Source organism: Canis lupus, chromosome 2 (assembly GCF_048164855.1).
Source record: "Canis lupus baileyi chromosome 2, mCanLup2.hap1, whole genome shotgun sequence".
Classification (NCBI taxonomy): Eukaryota; Metazoa; Chordata; class Mammalia; order Carnivora; family Canidae; genus Canis; species Canis lupus.
Window position 1 is genome coordinate 56,433,076 of NC_132839.1, and position 20,000 is coordinate 56,453,075.

Consider the following 20,000-nt stretch of genomic DNA (forward strand, 5'->3'; position numbering starts at 1 on the left):
ATTGAGATTTCTCTTGAAACTCAAGGTGTTTCTAAAGTCCATCTAGAAAAATAAGTGAAAATGGTTAAGAATAATTATTCTTAATAAAAACATTCATTATGAGAAACTTGCTCTTTTCTGCCTAAAGTGAATATCCACGAGGCTCCCTCCTTTCCTTCAGGTCTCTGCTCAAAGGCCACCTTATTCGAGGCTTTCCCTGAACATTCTATGTAAAACACAGCAAGATCCTCTTTACTCTGTACCACTGCTAGCACTCCCTGTCCCCTTCAACTATTTTTCATCTTAGAGAAAAGTCACTGGAAGGTAGGTTCTTTGTCACATTCTGTACTGGAAACTGCTGTGGAGCACCTGGAGTAGAGTAGGTGTTCGATCAACAGCTGTTGAATGAATGGATGAATAAATGTGCATCACCAGAGATCAAACACAGTGCACTGCAGTGGTTCAGAGTACAAGCTTTGGAGCCAGGAAATCACTTACTGTAAAACTGGGTAATCTTTGGGAAAATACTTAAAATCTCTCTGAACTTCAGGTTTTTACCTGTAAAGAGGGGGTATCAACTTGAATAACACAGGCTTACGTGATGACAAATGAAGTAATGACATACAAGCTCTCAATAATTAATGTGAATACTTCCTCTCTCTTAATTGTTCTTTCCTACAATAAGCCTACTTCTAAATCAGTTCCCCCAAAATTTCTATCCCCTAACTCTAGTTCTACCCTTTAAAAAAAAAGAAAGGAAGAAACTAGTATTTGTTTATCAGCTTCAACTATGTGTCAGGTATTAAGTTCTCTCATTAACCTTGCGGGGGTAGTAATACTAACTTCGCTTTAGGAAAGAGGAAATAGGCTAAGGGAGAATTAGGTAATTGCCCAAGATCACACAGTTCTCAGTGGTAAAGCTATTTGAACCTATACCTTGACTCCAAAGTATATGCTCTTTCTGCTACCCCAACATCCTATTTCTTCTTTCATATGAGTCCCTTAAATATTTGAAAATCACTGTTAGCACAGACATCTTTCCTTCTCTGACTAAACGTTCAAATCTCTGATTATCTCCTTATATGTCTTTATTTCTAGGTCCCTCATCAAGAATTCATTCTAATTTGTTAAGGCTCTTAAACTATGGCATCTTAAATTACAGCTGACCCTTGAACATGGGTTTGAAACACATGGGCTCATGTATACCTGAATTTTTTCCAATAAATACAGTACTGTAAATGTATTTTCTCTTCCTTATAATCTTAACACTATTTTCTTTTCTCTAGCTTACTTTATTGTAAGAAAAAACATATATATATGCATTAATCAACTGTCTATGTCGTTGACAAAGCTTCTGGTCAACAGTAGGCTACTTGTACTTAAGTTTTTGGGACGTCAAAAGTTCTACTTGGGTTTTCAACTGCGGGAGTCAGTGTCCCTTACCCCTCCCTCCTCGTTCAAGGGGCAATTGTAATCATTTTTAAAGGGAACAAAATCATGTAGACCTCCAGCTGTCACAAAAGTTTATCATTTTAAATATCAATTCTAAAACATGCACAAATATAACAGCAGTACTATTATAACCATATACTAAAAAACCAAAATTAATCTATATATTAAGTAGAAATAAAATAACATCAATAAAATCCAAATTAATCTTAGTTTAATGTCTTATTATTCTGCTGAAATTATATCCTGTGTACAACACAAATCTGCCTCAGGTTCTCTTGCATTTAGTGTCCTTACTTTTTTTTTTTTTTTAAAGATTTATTTTTTTTTAAAATTTTTTATTTATTTATGATAGTCACACAGAGAGAGAGAGAGAGAGAGAGAGAGAGAGGCAGAGACATAGGCAGAAGGAGAAGCAGGCTCCATGCACCGGGAGCCCGACGTGGGACTCGATCCCGGGTCTCCAGGATCGCGCCCTGGGCCAAAGGCAGGCGCCAAACCGCTGCGCCACCCAGGGATCCCAAAGATTTATTTATTTATGATAGACAGAGAGAGAGAGAGAGAGAGAGAGAGAGGCAGAGACACAGGCAGAGGGAGAAGCAGGCTCCATGCCGGGAGCCCGATGTGGGACTCGATCCCAGGACTCCAGGATCGCGACCTGGGCCAAAGGCAGGTGCTGAACCACTGAGCCATCCAGGGATCCCCTTAGTGTCCTTACTTTGCTGTGGGCTGTGTGATTAATGAGATATCACACTACTTTTCTCTATCTGAAATACCAGCAGGCCTTCATTTGCATTGCCCATCTAGATATCATTAGGTGACCAGTAGGAAGTGGGAGAGGAAGGAAAAAGAGCCCCTAGGATAATCTGAAGTGTCTTTTTTTGGTAACTAGTGGATAGTAAACTTCCACTGAAATAGAAATATTTAGGTGGGGAGGGGCAGCTAGAGAAGTTTTGACAATGAAGTTGTAGTACCTGACAGACGGCTATATAGAGCTGTTTAGACAGTAAATAGATGTATGGGTTTGAGGCTCACAATAGTTGAGTCTAGGCCCGAAACAGGTTTAGAAGATATTACTCTGCAGAATGGTGGCTTGAACATAAGGAAGATCCTGCAAAGGCACAGTAAGAGAGGAGAAGAACCTTCCGAGAAAAGAAATACATGAGGGAAGCCAAGGGAAGAGAATGTTTTAAAAGGCAGCATTAAATTCCACAGAGGCAAAAATAAAGACTGAAGTGTGTTCCTTGGATTGGGAGATCATGGTGACCTTTGGGAGAGCGGCAGAATGACAGTAAGGTCAGTTATTTAAGAAGCTGAGCTACCAAGGAAAGTAGAGGGAGCAGGGCCGAGAAGATGGGAGAGAGGATTATTTCTGGTCTGAAGAGAAAAAGCCAATGGAGGAAAAAAGGCTGTTGAGGTCACTTCTCTACTCCAAGGATCAATTAGAGCACCTATTAGGGACATAGCAAACATTTCAAAAATATTTACTAACTGCTGAACACAAGAAGGAAAAGGGTAGAGTCAAGCAAGAGGAGGGTCTTGGTAGGGAGGACAAAGAAGAGGTGAACAGGAGGGAAACAAACATTTTTTAATCATGTTAAATTCCAGGCTATTTATGTTCCAAATCCTTGATCCCAAAAACAAACCCGAACTGTCTCCATTTTACCGATGAGTCCACTGAGGCCAAGATATTAGGTGATTTACCCAAGGTCGTTTACCTGCTGAGGGACAGAGGTGACAGGCAGATACTGCTTCATCTGTCCACTAAGCTCTTGCTCTTCCATTTCACCTTGAAAATGAACATGTGGAATATGAAGATAAAATGATTTGCTGAAAACGAGGGGAAAGCACCAGAGTTGGAAGAGAAAAGTAATGGTATCTCGGAGTACCCAAGAAACATGGACAAGGAGCACTGAGAACCTAGATACAAGCAATCCTGGGGCAGGCCCAGGTTGCATGTCTTTGTGATTACACCCACTGGTTGCAGTAGGCCACCTGCTTAAGCAGACAAGGCAGACTCGAAGAGTGACCCAGGAAGGGGTTTCTAGGATGAACATACCAAAGTAAAAAAGGAGACTAGGGTGAGAGCAGTTCAAGTGATCATGTGGGTTAAATCAGGATAAGGAGGAGTGAAGCCCAGAGGCAGTGGACTTAGCAAGAGAAAGCGGAGAGGTCCAGACTCACTCAGAATATACAAGAACACCGAATGAGAGACACCTCTACTGAAGCAATGGAGGCATCCTCAATCACTGTCCACTCAGTGGCAAACTGCTCCAACTGCCCACTCTCGTTGAACTGCTCTACTCCTGTAATTTGCTCTTAGGACAACATAAAAATAAGGGACACATTTGTTCTGGGTTACCTGATCCCTTGTAGTTAAATAAATCTTTGCCCTAGACAAGGAGCTTATTAAAAACAAACAGTGGAAACCATCCTATTTCATGGTTCTACCATGGGCTCTGTCTTTACTCTCCCACCTGGCCTGGCACAAGGCAGGGCCAGCAGACCACAAGAGCAACATAGGACTGAGCTGGGACATCTGGGTGGCTCAGTGGTTGAGTGCCTGCCTTGGGCTCAGGGCGTGATCCCATGGTCCAGGGATTGAGTAGCACATCAGGCTCCCTGTGAGGGGGCCTGCTTCCCCCTCTGCCTGTGTCTCTGCCTCTCTCTGTGTCTCTCATGAATAAATAATTTTAAAAAACAAAACAAAGAAAACACAAAGGACTGGGCTGGCGAACAACCAGAGCTCTTGAATATCTGGCATAGCACAAACGCTAACCTAATAGTATCCTCTTAGTTCCAAGATATTTCCATTTAGTACAGTGGGGTTATTTTCTCATAGAAGTATATTTATTTTGTGAGTCAACCTGCCAGATGTGAGATATAAAACTTTGCTTACTATACCCTTTCAGAAAGGTATCTTTTTTTTTTTAAAGATTTTTTATTTTTTAAGATTTTATTTATTTATTCATGAGAGACAAAGAGAGAGAGGCAGAGACACAGGCAGAGGGAGAAGCAGGCTCCAGGCAGGAAGCCCGATGCGGGACTCGATCCCAGGACTCCAGGACCACACCCTGGGTTAAAGGCAGGTGCTAAGCCACTGAGCCACTCAGGGATCCCCCAGAAAGGTATCTTTTATAGAAACTTTAGAATGCCTTACTATCATCAATATTAGGTTTTCTGTACTGAGGCTGTTCTATCCAATAGTAGCAAGGAAATCTTTTTTTTGATTGGATAGTGATTTAAAAAGAAAATACAGAACCATTAGAAATGTGTTAGTCCCATAACTTTACACCCACCTCAGAAGGTACCACTCACGCCCCATGTACATGTCTTCTGGACTTCACAAAAGCACCTCATCCTCAGTCATGGACAGCCTAATACCCTCCAGTCTAGTCCCACAAACCCAAGACCCCAGAGCCTCAATACCATCAGCCAGTGAACACTACCTAGTCCAACAGTATACGTAGCTGGGTAATTAAATGCAGAGAGCTTATCATCTTTAAGCTCAGCGGGTGGCTGAGCCCGGGTGGCTCAGCGGTTTGGCACCACCGTCAGCCCAGGGCCTGATCCTGAGACCCGGGATCGAGTCCCAAGTTGGGCTCCCTGCATGGAGCCTGTTTCTCCTTCTGTCTGTGTCTCTGCCTCTCTCTCTCTCTCCCTGTTTCTCATTAATAAATAAATAAAATCTTAAAAAAAAAAAAAGAAGACATATATATGAAACTAGCTTTGAAAGAGTTGTAGATTCATGTACAATTCAAAGATTAGAAAGAAGTTGAGAGTAGAAACACTGGATTTATACACCAAGCCTTTTGAGATCAAGGGCAATACTGTTCTGAATGGGTAAATGACCTAAAATAATATAACTTTCATTGTTTATGCTCATGTGATCTTCATGTAAGATTGTGGCTACAGCAGAATGAAAAGCTCAGGACTGCTACCTTATCTCAAAAATCCAACTACTGTCGGGGCACCCCCCTGTGGCTCAGTCAGTTGAGCATCTGCCTTCTGCTTGGGTCATGATCCCGGGGTCCTGGAATCAAGCCCACATTGGGCTCCCTGCTCAGCAGCGAGTCTGTTTGTCCCTCTCTCTCTGCCTCTCCTCCTGGCTCATTCTGTCTCAAATAAATAAATAAATAAATAAACAAACAAATAAATATCTTTTTTAAAAATCCAATTACTGTCATAGATACACACACACACACACACACACACACACACAGAACTCACATAGATTAATTTCCCTTTGGCCTAACAGACCAGACCACTGCTTTTCAAACTGCAGGGAGTGAAACTAATTTAGTGGATTGCAACCTGATTTTCTGCAAAATAAAAATATTAAAATATCAGAATGTATCACATATAGTATGATTTGGTGAAGACTTATTTCTCGTGTATGAAATTAGTAGTTATTTCTTACTATAGGCTTTATTTCTTACTATAGTAAAAAAAAAAAAAAAAAAAAGGTCTGAAAGCCACCAGACCTGACTGCATCAGGATCAATCAGCAACAATGACTCATTTCCAAGATCTAAATATTTTCAGAGTTATTGACTTAATCCTCACGTAGCAGTTAAGTGAGGGAAATAAGAACAGTTATGCCTTGTTTGAAAGCAGCTGGTCTCATTCTGAAAGTCAAACAGAGGCCTAGAGGGATTTAATTTTCAATCCATTCAACATATAGAACTCTAAAAAAATGAACTGAGGATCTGTCATACTGCTCCCTCTGAATATGCATTTCCTTCAAAGTTAAAGATGTCATTAACACAGAAGTTCTACTTTGGTGACAAAAAGGTAAAAGAGCTCTAAAGCCATTAGGGTTTCTTTTTTTTAATGTTTCTTCCTACATAAAAATTTTTGAATTTTCTGTGACATTCATTTTTATATTGGTAACTTCTTCTGAACCTAACAAACCCAGCACCACTTCTAACACACTCATCTTAAATACATTTTGCAATAGAAACTGAGAAGTTAATGCTATGTTATTAAGAACTCTCCAGCCTCATGGAGCCAACTTTTTTGTTAGCATGGACTTCCCTCCACTTTTCTTTCTCTCCCCTCCACTTTTGACACCAGATAACTTCCACTTCTGCGTAGGCTTACAGATTATACTCAGAGAGTCCACTCAGAGCTCTAGTGTCCGTGATCAAGTGGGAAGAGTAGTTTTCTCACAGATCCTTTCTATAGGCCTACATAGTCTAGTTTAGTTTGCCCCCAAGTACTAAAGCTATCTGGAACCTCTAGAAATGGCCCACCACATGCAGGACTCTGAGGGACAAGGACCAATGAGAAGTGCCCAGAGCCAACTCAATATTATAAAGCCACAAGGAAACTACTGAAAGACACCTGGTAAACCACAAAAGCATTTACTGAGACTTCACTAGGTTTCTACCATTGTATGATAAGGAGTTTGGTGCTCCTGGTAGGTAATTGTATTTTTTTTTTTTTTTTTCTGGTAGGTAATTGTTAGGTACATCTTAACACATGATGACAGGGAAAAAGAAGGGAAACTGAGTAAGAATTCAATAAACACATTTTTTAAAAATTTAAATTCAAGTTAGTTAACATACAGTGTAGTATTGGTTTCAGGAGTAAAATATGGTGGTTCATCATTTACATATTAACACCCAGTGCTCATCACAAGTGCTCTCCTTAATGCCCACCATCCAGTTACCCCATCCCCCCTCCCAGCTCCCCTCCAGCAATCCTGTTAGTTCTCTATAGTTAAGAGTCATTTATGGTTTGCCTCCTGTTTTTATCTTATTTTTCCTTCCCTCCTATGTTGATGTTTTGTTTCTTAAATTCCACATATGAGTGAAATCATATGGTATTTGTCCTTCTCTGACTGATTTTGCTTAGCATAACACATTCTAGTTCTATCCACGTTGTTGCAGATGGCAAGATTTCATTTTTTTTCCCAAGATTTTATTTATTTGAGAGTGCATGAGCAGGGGGAAGGGCAGAGGGAGAAGCAGACTTCTTACTGAGTAGGAAGCCCAACATGGGACTCAATCCCAGGACTCTGAGAGGACAACCTGAGCTGAAGGCAGATGTTCAACCTACTGAGCCACCCAGGCATCCCAAGATTTCACTCTTTTGATAGCTGAGTAGTATTCCTGTGTGTGTGTGTACATACACACCTTCTTTATCCATTCATCAGTTGATGGGCATTTGGTCTCTTTCCATAACTTGCCTATTGTTGATAGTGCTGTTATAAACCCTGGAGTGGCATGTGCCCCTTTGAATCAGCATTTTTGTATCCTTTGGATAAATACCTAGTAGTGCAATTTTTGAATTGTAGGGTAGTTTTATTTTTTAACTTGGAGGAATCTCTACTATCCTCCAGAGTGGCTGCACTAGTTTGCATTCCCACCAACAACGCAAAAGAATTTCCCTTTCTCCACATCCTCACCAACATCTGTTGTTTCCAGAGTTGTTAATATTAGCCATTCTGACAGGTATGAGGTGGTTATCTCATTGTGGTTTTGATTTATATTTCCCTGATGAGTGATACTGAGCATTTTTTCATGTGTCTGTTAGCCATTTGTGTGTCTTCTTTGGAAGAAATGTCTGTTCATGTCTTCTGCCCATTTCTTAACTGCATTATTTATTTTTGGGGTGTTGATTTTGATGAACTCTTTATAGATTCTGGATACCAGCCTCTTACCTGATGTCATTTGCAAATATCCTCTCCCATTCCATTGGTTGTCTTTTAGTTTTGTCGATTGTTTACTTCACTGTGCAGAAGCTTTTTACTCTGATAAAGTCCTAACAGTTCACTTTTGCTTTTGTTTCCCTGGTCTCCAGAGACATGTCTAGTAAGTTGCTGCAGCCAAGGTCAAAGACGTTGCTTCCTGTTTTCTCCACTAGGATTTTGATCATTTCCTATCCTACATTTACGTCTTTCCTCCATTTTGAATTTATTTTAGTGTTTGGTGTAAAAAAAAGTGGTCCAGTTTCATTCTTCTGCATATTCTACTCATTGATGTCTAGTTTTTCCAACATCATTTGTTGAAGAGACTGGTAGATATTCTTTCTTGCTTTGTCTAAGATTAGTTGACTATATAGTTGAAGGTCCATTGCTAGGTTCTCCATTTGGTTCCACTGATCTATATGCCTGTTTTTGTACAAGTACCATGCTATCTTGATGATTACAGCTTTGCAATACAGCTTGAAGTCTGGAATTGTAATGCCTCCCACTTTGCTTTTCTTTTTCAACATTACCTTGGCTATTTGGGGTCTTTTCTGGTTCCATACAAATTTTATGACTGTTCTAGTTTGTGAAAGACACTGGTGTTACTTTGATTGAGATTGCATTGAATGCGTATATTGTTTGGGATAGTACAGACATTTAAATAATATATTCTTTTAATCTAGAAGCATAGAATGTTTTCCCATTTCTTTGTGTCTTCTTCAATTTCTTTCATAAGTGTTCTATAGTTTTCAACGTACAGATCTTTTACCTCTTTGGTTAGGTTTATTTCTAGATATCTGATGGATTTTGATGCAATTGTAAATAGGACCAATTCCTTGATTTCACTTTCTGCTGTTTTGTTACTGATGTATAGAAATGCAACAAATTTCTTTTTGTTGATTTTATATCCTGAGACTTTGCAGTATCAGTTTTAGCAATTTTTGGTGGAGTCTTTTGGGTCGTCTACATAAGAGTCTCATGTCATCTGCAAAGAGTGAAAGTTTGACTTCTTCCTTGCTAATCTGGATGCCTTTTATTTCTTTTTGCTGTCTGATTACTAAGGCTATGATTTCTAGTACTATGTTAAACAACAGTGGTGATAGTGGACATCTCTGTTATGCTCTTAATTTTAAGGAAAAAGCTCTCAGTTTTTCCCCATTAAAGGTATTAGCTGCGGATCTTTCATATATGGCCTTTATGATGTTGTATATTAATAAACACAAATATTTAACTGAATTAATGTCTTTGGTTACAAGTTAGCAGACTATAATATAGGGTCTATGATCCCTAATTAGCAAACACTTATTTCATATACATTTCAACATCTGATCCCATAGGAAAAAGGGGAAGAGAATAAGAATTATCCTCCCTGTTTTACAAAGAGGCTTGATGCCCAAACCTGACAAGCCAAGACAATGGTGGGATGAAGTATGTGTCTTTTAACTCCTCTGTCTCATTGTTCTTCCCAACATCACAGGAAATCTTGCTCAGTTATCTAGAGGATATCCTTCTAAAGGCTTAAGCTCACCAATTATTAGATTACTTCATTCTTTTTACCTGTATGTGGTTCTCTGTTACCATACAGCTATTTACCTCAACTACAGCAAATTCCTATTTGGTAAGAAGATAGAATAGAAAAATTCACTTACCTATACAGCTGAGAAGTGATTACATATATAAGTAGCAATGAAATAACACATGAAGATGCTATTATAGGGATTAAGAAGACAGTGGCTAGTAGTAGTTCTTAAGATTTAGCTTCTAGGCTGTACTGAACCAGTAACACTCGTAACTGCCCTACTGGTGTTCAAAGTATATGTATTGTTTCACACATAAAGGTTTTAGAACCTATACTGAGTCAGCACTGTGCTATTCATTCATAATTGATTTTAATGGGTCTCTGCTTTCTCTGTATGCATAACTAATATCTTGTTTAGTTTTATACTGCCTTGTGTCAAAGGGCTTTCAAAGAGATATAGGCTAGAGGAAAATAACATAATAAATGTCACAATAAATGCTGACTTCTGAGTGCCAGCCTTCCACTAGCTTCTGAGTACTACATATATACACATATGGTCTTCTTACCACCAAATACGTCTTAAGCCCCTTTACTTACTCTGCATTTCTTATGTTCCTGTGACATTCTTAATGGTCTGGGATTAGCACTCTTACTCAGTGTATAACCTTAGGTGAATTTATTAAGTCTTGGTTTTCTTATGGGAGTATCTACCTTATAGCAGTGTTATCAGATATTTGTTCTAACTTGTAATCAAGACATATATGATACATAATTCAATATGTTATATATTATATATATATATACACTCTGCCTAACTTGTAAACAAAGAAATTAATTCAATTAAACATTTGTATTATTTTTTTTAATATTTTACTTATTTACTCATATGAGAGAGAGAGAGAGAGGCAGAGACAGAGGTAGAGGGAGAAGCAGGTCCCATGCAAGGAGCCTGACATGGGACTTGATCCTGGATCTCCAGGATCACGCCCTGAGATGAAGGCAGCACTAAACCGCTGAACCACCCAGGCTGCCTGAACATTTGTATTTATTAAACTGACAAATATTTTTAAAAATTTGAATCCTCAAATTTTAATGAATATGTGAGAAAATAGATATTCTCTTATTCTCCTGCTGGGTAAGACAGTCAAAACTTCTCTGGAGAACAATGTGACAATAAAAATCCAAAGTTTTAAAACATGCACACACCCCTTGACTGAGAAATATAATTCCTGGAGAACTGTCCTGAGGAAGTAACTAATGATTTAGCTAAAAGCATATTTCTCGGGGATCCCTGGGTGGGTAAGTGGTTTAGCTACCGCCTTCGCCCAGGGCGTGATCCTGGAGTCCCAGGATCGAGTCCTACATAGGGCTCCCTGCATGGAGCCTGCTTCTCCCTCTGCCTGTGTCTCTGCCTCTCTCTCTCTGCCTCTCATGAATAAATAAATAAAATCTTAAAAAAAAAAAAAAGCATATTTCTCAGAGTATTATTTTATAGTATGAAACTGAAAATAACCTAGATGTCCTATAACAGAAACTGGTTATAATTTATGACAAACAGATCTATACTATAAATTACCAGATGGCTATTATAAATAATGTTATAGGAATATATTCATTGCCATTGAAAGTCATCTAAGATAGTGTTTTAGTGGGGATAAAAGGCTGCAAAACTATATATATTACAAATATGTACTTACACATGTAGGTGCATATTCATGATGCTTATGACTAGGTAGAGGGGTATTAATCTTTCTATAATGAATATTATGACTTATGTAATAAAAACTTTTTACATGGACACCTGGGTGGCTCAGCAGTTGAGCATCTGCCTTTGGCTCAGGGCGTGATCCTGGAGTCCCAGGATCGAGTCCCACACTGGGCTCCCTGCGTGGAGCCTGCTTCTCCCTCTCTGTTGTCTCTCATGAATAAATAAATAAAAATCTTAAAAAAAAAAAAACTTTTTACACAGATATTTATAACATAAAAGTCAATCCATTCTCTCTTTTAAATAATTAAAGATATTTTAAAAGTCTACGGTATGAAGAGGGGTGCCTGGCTGGCTCAGTCAGTGGAGAGGGTGACTCTTGATCTCAGGGGTTTGAGTTCAAGCCACATGTTGGGTATAGAGATTACTATAAAAAAAATTTTTTTTTTGGAGAGTATGAACAAGCAAGCTGGAGGTTTGGAGGGAGAGAGAAAGTCTCAAGCAGGTTCTACGCCCAGTGCAGGCCCCATGTAGGGCTTGATCTTATCATGACCTGAGCCTAAACTAAGAGTTGGATGCTTAATGGACAGCCACTCAAGTGCCCTCAAAATAAAATCTTTAAAAGTTTATAGTACGAGAAGATTGTTTTAGATGCAAGGAACACTAGTGACTTTTAAGGATCCTCTACAGTCAGTACTCTGTGGTAAAAGACCAGGTTTTTTAAAATCTCTAATTTGTTATAGACTGACATTTTTATAAAATATGTGAAAGATGAATTATTAGAAAAATAGAAGTTTCGTTTTAAAAACTAGATTCACAAACATAAAGTCATTCTATCAGATGGCTTTAAAAAAAAATTTCTAAACTCTTACTCTCAACTCCTGCACCTATCTGGTCATTGACAGATAACGTTCTGCAGACCATGCTCTCGGTAAGCAAGGCTCTGAGTGATTAAGAAGCCTTTTTGCACTGGACTAATCACTGCATCAAGTAGACTGGATTCTCATTGAACATCTGGACAATCTTCTGCAACAGAAGAGAACTTTCTCCAGTAAACAGGAGCATTTGGGCTCTTCCCCTATTATGTTTATCATATTTACTAGCCTACAATGTTTTTCTTATGCTAATAGACAATTTCAATTAAGTCATATATAATTTTAAACCACCAGTCATTTTCCAAAAGAAGCAAACACCATCTCATATAGTAAAAACCTGACTTCAGAGAATTAACATTTTCCAAATCCTGGGGAAACAATAATCATTAGGGCAAAGCAAAGGGATGATGTGCCAGAAATACAGATTCCTCTGGTTGAAATGGGAGCAATGAAAAATGTTCATGTTGATACTGAGAGTTTAAGTTGCCTATTTGCTCCCAGAGTTAAGCAGAAGAAAATGAGACAATTTACCAATCCCTTGGTGACATGAATATAGTCCCCGGGGGAAAGCCGAATGAATCCCTGCCACTCTGAGGAATGAAACAATGATGGACTTCTCTGGACTCATGTCAAAAAAATTGGGAATTACAAACATCTTATTTTATGTCAAGATTAAAAAGAATTTAAGTCCCAAGTGATTCCCTGAAATTATGTAGCCTAGCCTCTAGAAATAAAGGTTCACAGTTTAGTAATTTATTGTCAAAAGCAAAAAAATTCAAACTGCTATGGATCAGAACTAAGGATTCTCAATCTGTATTTATACTAATAAAGGATATAGAAACACTTTAATTACGGAATTATATTTTTAAATTGCTGCAAATTTAATCTGTTTTAGAAAAATGAAACTCTACCTAGCACAGTACCTTACATACAGTAGGTGTTCAGTAAAAGTCTGGCTAAGAGTTTAGCTCTTCAAGCTGTCCTAGAATGGTTAAGTCAAATGCTTTATTTTTGAGTTGTATCAGGTAAAAAGTTGAGAGCTAGATCCTAGATCAAAAATAAGATAAGCAGGGACGCCTGGGTGGCTCAGTGGTTGAGCGTCTGCCTTTGGCTCAGGGCGTGATGCTGGAGTCCCGGGATCGAGTCCCACATCGGGCTCCCCGCATGGGGCCTGCTTCTCCCTCTGCCTGTGTCTCTGCCTCTCTCTCTCTGTGTGTCTCTCATGAATAAATAAATAAAATCTGGGGATCCCTGGGTGGTGCAGCGGTTTGGCGCCTGCCTTTGGCCCAGGGTGCGATCCTGGAGACCCGGGATCGAATCCCACATCGGGCTCCCGGTGCATGGAGCCTGCTTCTCCCTCTGCCTGTGTCTCTGCCTCTCTCTCTTTCTCTCTCTGTGACTATCATAAATAAATAAAAATTAAAAAATAAATAAATAAATAAAATCTTTAAAAAAAAATATGATGAGCAATGATTTAGTAGTGAAAGGAATAGCAGGACCCAGATACAGTTAAACAAAAGATAGGCGGAAACCAGAACTAAAAAGAAATGTAACGAGAAAGCTGTGAAGTAGTAAATGAAGTTTCTAAGACAGTCAAAAGGGAACAGGAAGATGCAAATTGGGAGCACTGAAGCCTTAAACAAGAGAAACAATTTCTCACTGAAAGCTAAGAATACAATACATACAATCCATGAAGAAGACTGGAGTATTAGATTCTTTCCCCCCAATTCATACAAAGTATGTATTTTTTAAATTGAGGCATAACTTACACATAGTATAATGTGCAAATCTTAAATGTGCAGTTTGGGAAGTCTTTACAAATGCACACATCCAGATCATGATAACGAACATTTTCAGGGCTTCCTCCCAGTCATTAACACCTTCCTTCACTCATCATGAACTGATCACTAACCAATTTTGCATGTTTTTGTATCATACAGAATGTACTCGTGTTGGCTTTTTCCACCCAACCTCAAAATTTTGAAATACACCCATATTTTTGTGGGCATCGGTAGTTTGTTCGTTTTTACTGCTGAGCAGTACTCCATTGCATTAACAGGCTACAATTTGGTTTAGCCATTCTACTGATGGACATCTGGGTGTTTTTCAATCTTCTGCTAATATGAATAAAGCTGTCATGTATTAGCATTCTTGTACAAGTCTTTTGGTGGACATAAACACTCGTTTCTCTCGGGTATATGCCTAGAACAGATTGCTAAATTACAAGGTAGGCATGTGTTTTACTGTAGTAGATTGGGCCAGTTTTCTAAAGTGATCGTATCAATTTACTCTAGATTAGCAATGCTGGCACTTGAGTTCTCATATAAAGTTTTTATTTTTATTTTTTTTAAAGTTTTTAAATTTAAAAAAAGCTCTCTGGTTGAAACACAAGAGTTTTGCTTTTTATATTTCCATCTTTTAGAGCAGGGATAACATACAGAGAGTGCTCACACCTCAGGATATACAAGATTTGGAGGGAGGGTGTGAGAAGAAAATGTACAAGTTCTTTTTTTAGTTTCTTCTTTTTTTACCTAAAAAGTAAATTTTACTAATATTTAATACATAAATTGACACTAGTGTCCTTATTCAGATGGTTATATTTATTCACTTTGGGCAAACTGTGATTTATTGCCATTTGAGAGTGCTTGGTTGAACAAAATTAGGGAATATTCACTTCTAAATGAACTCTTGCCAAATGAACAAGTGGCTAAAAGGAGTCCTGCAAAGATAATACCAATACTGTAAGCACAAGCAAACAAGAAATGGCCAAACTGACAGTTCTATTATGGAAAAGCTCTTCAGAAAAATTGTGACTATCTAGTCATCTCACAAGAAACAGGCAAAGAATTTTCCAAAAGTTAATATTTAAAAAAAATATAGACTTAATCTATTACTATTAATATTTTGCTAATAAGAATTTTTTTTTGCTAATAAGAATTCTAAAACACAAATTTTATGTCATCCCCTTTAGTTTCTTTTGTATTTACTTTATAACGTATGTAATAGTACAAAGTATAATTTAAAGTAAATTTACAAAAAAAATAAAAATAAAAAAATAAAGTAAATTTACAATTAGGGCTACATGTTCAAATTTTTTTTTTTAACTCATAGAGTCACAATCAAAAGGGTTCATTCAGAGACTCTTGTTTTAGCATTTAATCATTAGAATACAAATGAACTTGTATTTTTAAGTCATACACAATATAAAATATACTCCATTAAGAGCAGCTAGTGGGGGCACCTGGGTGGCTCAGAGGTTGAGCGTCTGCCTTTGGTTCAGGTCATGATCCTGGGGTCCTGGGATCAAGTCCTGCATCCGGCTCCCTGCAGGGAGCTGCTTCTCTTCTCCCACTGCCTATGTCTCTGTCTCTTATGAATAAATAAACAAAATTAAAAAAAAGAAAAAAGAGCAGCTAGTGGGCTACCAAATGTTAATACATCTGAACAAAGAAGAGGACAGGGATTAACTGGGAAGAGCCACAAGGGAACTTTAATGGGTACTGACACTACCCTTTTCTTGCAAGGGGTATGGATTATCCCAGGGCATACATGTCAGACTCACTGAATGGTACGTTTGAGTGTATTTCAGTTTACATAAATTTTATCTCAAGAGGCAAAAAAAAAAGGGGGGGGATCTATAAAAAATATTGACCTCTAGTTAATGATAATATATGCTGAAGTGTCTAGGAGTAAATTATACTGTCTGCGGCTTACTTTAAAATGCATTAAAATAAGATGGACTGCTGTATGGATAAAGGGATAGATACATGAATAACATGATAAAGCAAGTACGGTAAATGTTAATTGTAGAATTTAAGTGGTAGAAGGGTGTCCACTGTACAATTATTTTAACTTTTCTATACCTTTGAAGTTATTCATAACTTGGTGGGAAAAATAACCTGTTTACTCAAAAGTTGAATATTAAAAACAGTGTGGTGAAAACAGGGGAAAAGTTAGAAATTCAAAAAGGAAAAAAAGGTAAGAACACCCAAGCACTGCTGTTTGGTGCTTTTACACACACAATCTGTGATTTGAGAACTATGCCTATTTCTCAGACTAGTAAATCAAAATTTAGAAAGATTACAAAATATGCCTACCGTCACAACGTATGAAGCCCAGACGAAAGCTGAACGCAACCTGACCAAATGTGCTGGATGTCTGAATCCTCCAGGCCCATGTTCCATACAAGGGGCTGCCTTGGATCCAACGTCTTTCCTACAGCAGGGAAGTTGCTTCTCTATTCAAGCATGGACCTTCTCTGACGGAAGAGTCCTTCCTACAGTCTGAACTGCAATCTGTCCCCCCATGTTTTTCCTCCGAGGTCTGACCCTTTGGGGCCATACAGATTCTAATCCCCACATGACTGGCCTTCAGATCAAGTGACATTATTTGAAATTTGATTAAGTAGGGTTTTCTGCAGTTAACATTTTGTAACATCATCTACAATGCTATAGCTAGGTGTAAAATGGGGATAACATCTCACAGAACTGGAGTGGAAATAACATGAGAACATCTATGAAGCATAGAGCACAGTAACTAGTAGAGTCGGGACTCAAAAATCTTTTTCTTACACTTACATTTCCTTGGAAATTATAATATGTCACTCATCTCTTCTTACATTATAAAAAAAGAGAGAGAGAGAGATGTTCTTTCCTTGAGGAGTTTATGTTAAAAGGGAAGAGACATAGATTTCATGTACTTATTTTATCTAACAACCTGATTTTATTTTCCATTTTGCCTTGGTTTGGAATTATAACTTCTAGGAATTTCATGTGCAATTAGATCTACAACCAGAACTTCTTCTGCAGCACTTTTTTGTTCCAAAACTACTACAGGTGGCCAATGTACATAAGTAACTTGTTAATGAAATTTTAAGGTTTTTTTTTGGGGGGGGGGGACTCTCAAGATATATTTCAAAAGTAAGATTAAAGCAAGCTATTGGATTACAAGGAACTGACCAACTGGTGATAACAATCTTTAATTCACTCGTGATCACCTACAGGCACATGCACCAAAAAGCTATTTCTTGATAAATATATTCAGGGATCCCTAAAGGACTCCTGAAATCACAAGTCTTGCCCCTTTTAGCAACATGGCACAACAGTATGAAAAATAATCAGTTATTCCCTGCCCAATGAAAACTCTGCCTTGTTTGAGGACAACCTACAGCTCATATGAGGACAAAAGTTATTTTCACAGCCTAAGGGAAACTGAACCTCACTTGAAATCTGAGGTTGTTGGCACTGGAATGAATCCTAGAGATGATCATTTTATAGTTGCAGAAATGGATATTCAGACGTTGAAATGATTAGCCCATAACAGAGCCAGGGCCAAATACCAGGCCCCCTCCCCCCCAATTCTGGGCCCACTGTTCTTTCCATTTTACAATCATGCCAAACTAAATACAAAAAAAGTGATGTCCATCCATTACTTCAACTTCACTAATTTCAGCCTGGCCACCCGTGATGTCACTTCCTTTTGTGAATGGGTGGGTGTGTTGTGTGTGTGTGTGTGTGTGTGTGTGTGTGTGTGTGTGTGTTTTCCCCTTTCCTGGGTCTAGCTACCTTCCCTGGACTGTAATACAACATTTTAGAGCTCACACTCTTTATTTATACTATTTCCCACATCTGCTTCAGTTCCCCACGGATCCCAACGGAGCCTCCAAGATGCTCTGACCCTCCTTTTCACTGTATTTCTGACTCCAAACAACCGCCAACCAGGATTAAAAATCAAAAGTAAAAGCGATCCGTTTTTAAAGCACAAAGCACATACACACAGCGGTGTTGATCTCCTCACTCAAATGGCCTGATTAAAAATCATCATCATCATCATCATCTGATGCTGTGCATCACACGCAGATGCTTTCTAGAGAAAGCGCCCAGCGACAACCGCTGCGGGCCAGGAAGGGAGCGCTATTGTGGGCTGGGGCCGGGGGGGAGGGGGGGGGGCCGGGAGGCCGGGGAGGCCCGGGAGGCCCGGGAGGCCCGCGAGGCCGGGGAGGTCTGGGATCCGACCTGGAACAAACATGGAGGTGGAGAGGCACGCGGAGCTGCCCGGACCCGCCGGCCGCGGCCAGGCTGCGAGCTCCCGGCCGCCGGGACTCCCGGGACCGCGCTCCGGGAGAACTCAACAAGTCTGGATGGCGAACGAGGCGCCGCGAGACGGGTGCGCGGCTGCCAGGAGGCGCCCGCCGGCCTCCGGGTGACCGGCGGCCCTTTCCAGGACTGGCGGCCGCGGCCGCCGCCGGCTCGCAGACAGCCATTTGCATGACGCTCCCCTACGTGCCCCGACGTTCGCCCGGGACCCGGCTGCCCAGCCGCTACCCTGCCCGCGGCGGCGCCTCCGCCCAGGCCCGCCGCCCGCCGCCCGCCGCCCGGCCACCCCGCGGCGGGCCTGCGCCGGCCCGAGCCGCCTGCCAGAAGAGGCGGAAGGATGGCCGCCCTCGCCGAGCGGGCGCGGCCCGGAGCCATCCCTGCGGCCCGGGCACGTCCTCCGTGCGCCGCGCCGGCAGCCCCGGCAGCCCCGGCAGCCCCGGCTCCGAGCCCCCGGCGCCCCGCGCCCGGCCGAGGCGGATGGCTAAAGGGGGCGGGCGCGCCATCATGAAGGGGAAAATGGTGGGCGGGCGGGCCCGCGGCCGCCGTACTCACCCGGGCCGGCCAGTGCGGGTAGCCCTTCATCTTGGCGAAGACCAGGTCGCCCGCCTTGTACTCGCGGGGCCGCGGACGCGCCATCCCGGCCGCTGCCTCCCCCGCTCGTCCTTGGTCGCCGCGAAGATGCCGGGAGGCCGCCCCCCCGCGGGCCGACGGACTGCGCCGCGCTCCCCGCGGGCCTCGAGCGGGCGGGCGAGCGGCCGCTCCGACGAGGGGAAGCGGCGAGGCGGCGGCTGAGGCGAGGGGTGGGCGGGGGGCGCAGCGGGCCCGGCAAATCACGGCCCGGCAGCGGGGGAGGGGAGCCCCCGGCCGCTCGGCTGTCGCCCGCGCCCAGGTCCCCGCCGCCGCCGCGCGCTGCTCACAGGCGCCGCGTCGCCTGCCTCATGCCGCCGCCGCCGCCGCCGCCGCCGGCCTCCGTCCCGGGCTCCCGGGCGCGGCGCGAGCGCCGGGCCTCGCGCCTCCTCCGAATTCCTCCTCGGGCAGCGACCGCAAACACGATCTTATTATTGTTCTCGCGCGCGCTCAGCATCCCCCCCCCCCCCGCCCCGCTTCCCGCTCCCTCCCCTCCCGCGCCGGCCGGTTAATTCCTAGGTACACAGCCGGCTTTCGCCCAGAAACCGCGCGCGCCAGCCGGGCTGCTCGGCGGGCGGGCGGGCGGGCGGGGGGCGCGTCTCCCCCCAGCACCCAAGCCCGCGCGGGGCGGGCGGGAGCGCCTACTCCGGAGGACGCCCGCCGCCCGCTCTCTTTTGTTCTGGGCCCGGAGCTGCCCGCCGCAGCCCAGCCAATCACCACCTGGCCGCCCCCCTCCCCGCCGGCCCGCGCCGCTCTGGGGGGCGCCCCCCAGCCCCCCGGCCCCCGGCCCTGCGCCCCCCGCGGGCCGCTGCTGCGGGTGCTCTCCCGGGAGTGGGGTACAAAGGCGCTGCAGGCCTGGGAGACGGCCGCCCTGAGCATCAGGCTGACTGCACAGAGCCCCCCGCTCTGCACTCCGCGACCTTGGTGGGTGCTCGCCCCAGGTGTGCCCTTGACCTTGCACTGTGACCGCCCCCCAGGGCGGGCTCTTCAGCCAGAGTCACGCGACGTGGCTCTCAGCGGCAGGCGGCACCGTCAGGATTCGAACGCGGAGCTGCACG

The 20,000-nt window shown here is 42.2% G+C and overlaps 1 protein-coding gene across 1 annotated transcript in view; it reads right to left on the reverse strand.

Annotated features, from left to right (window-relative positions):
* The window catches only part of HDGFL3 (HDGF like 3), an 81,105-nt gene extending 62,034 nt beyond the window's left edge, over positions 1-19,071 (reverse strand). Inside the window, exon 1 of the mRNA XM_072801502.1 lies at positions 18,868-19,071. Within this exon, the coding sequence (XP_072657603.1) occupies positions 18,868-18,951 (84 nt within the window). The 5' untranslated portion in view covers positions 18,952-19,071. The remainder of the gene's footprint in view (positions 1-18,867) is intronic.
* Between the last annotated feature and the right edge of the window lie 929 nt (positions 19,072-20,000).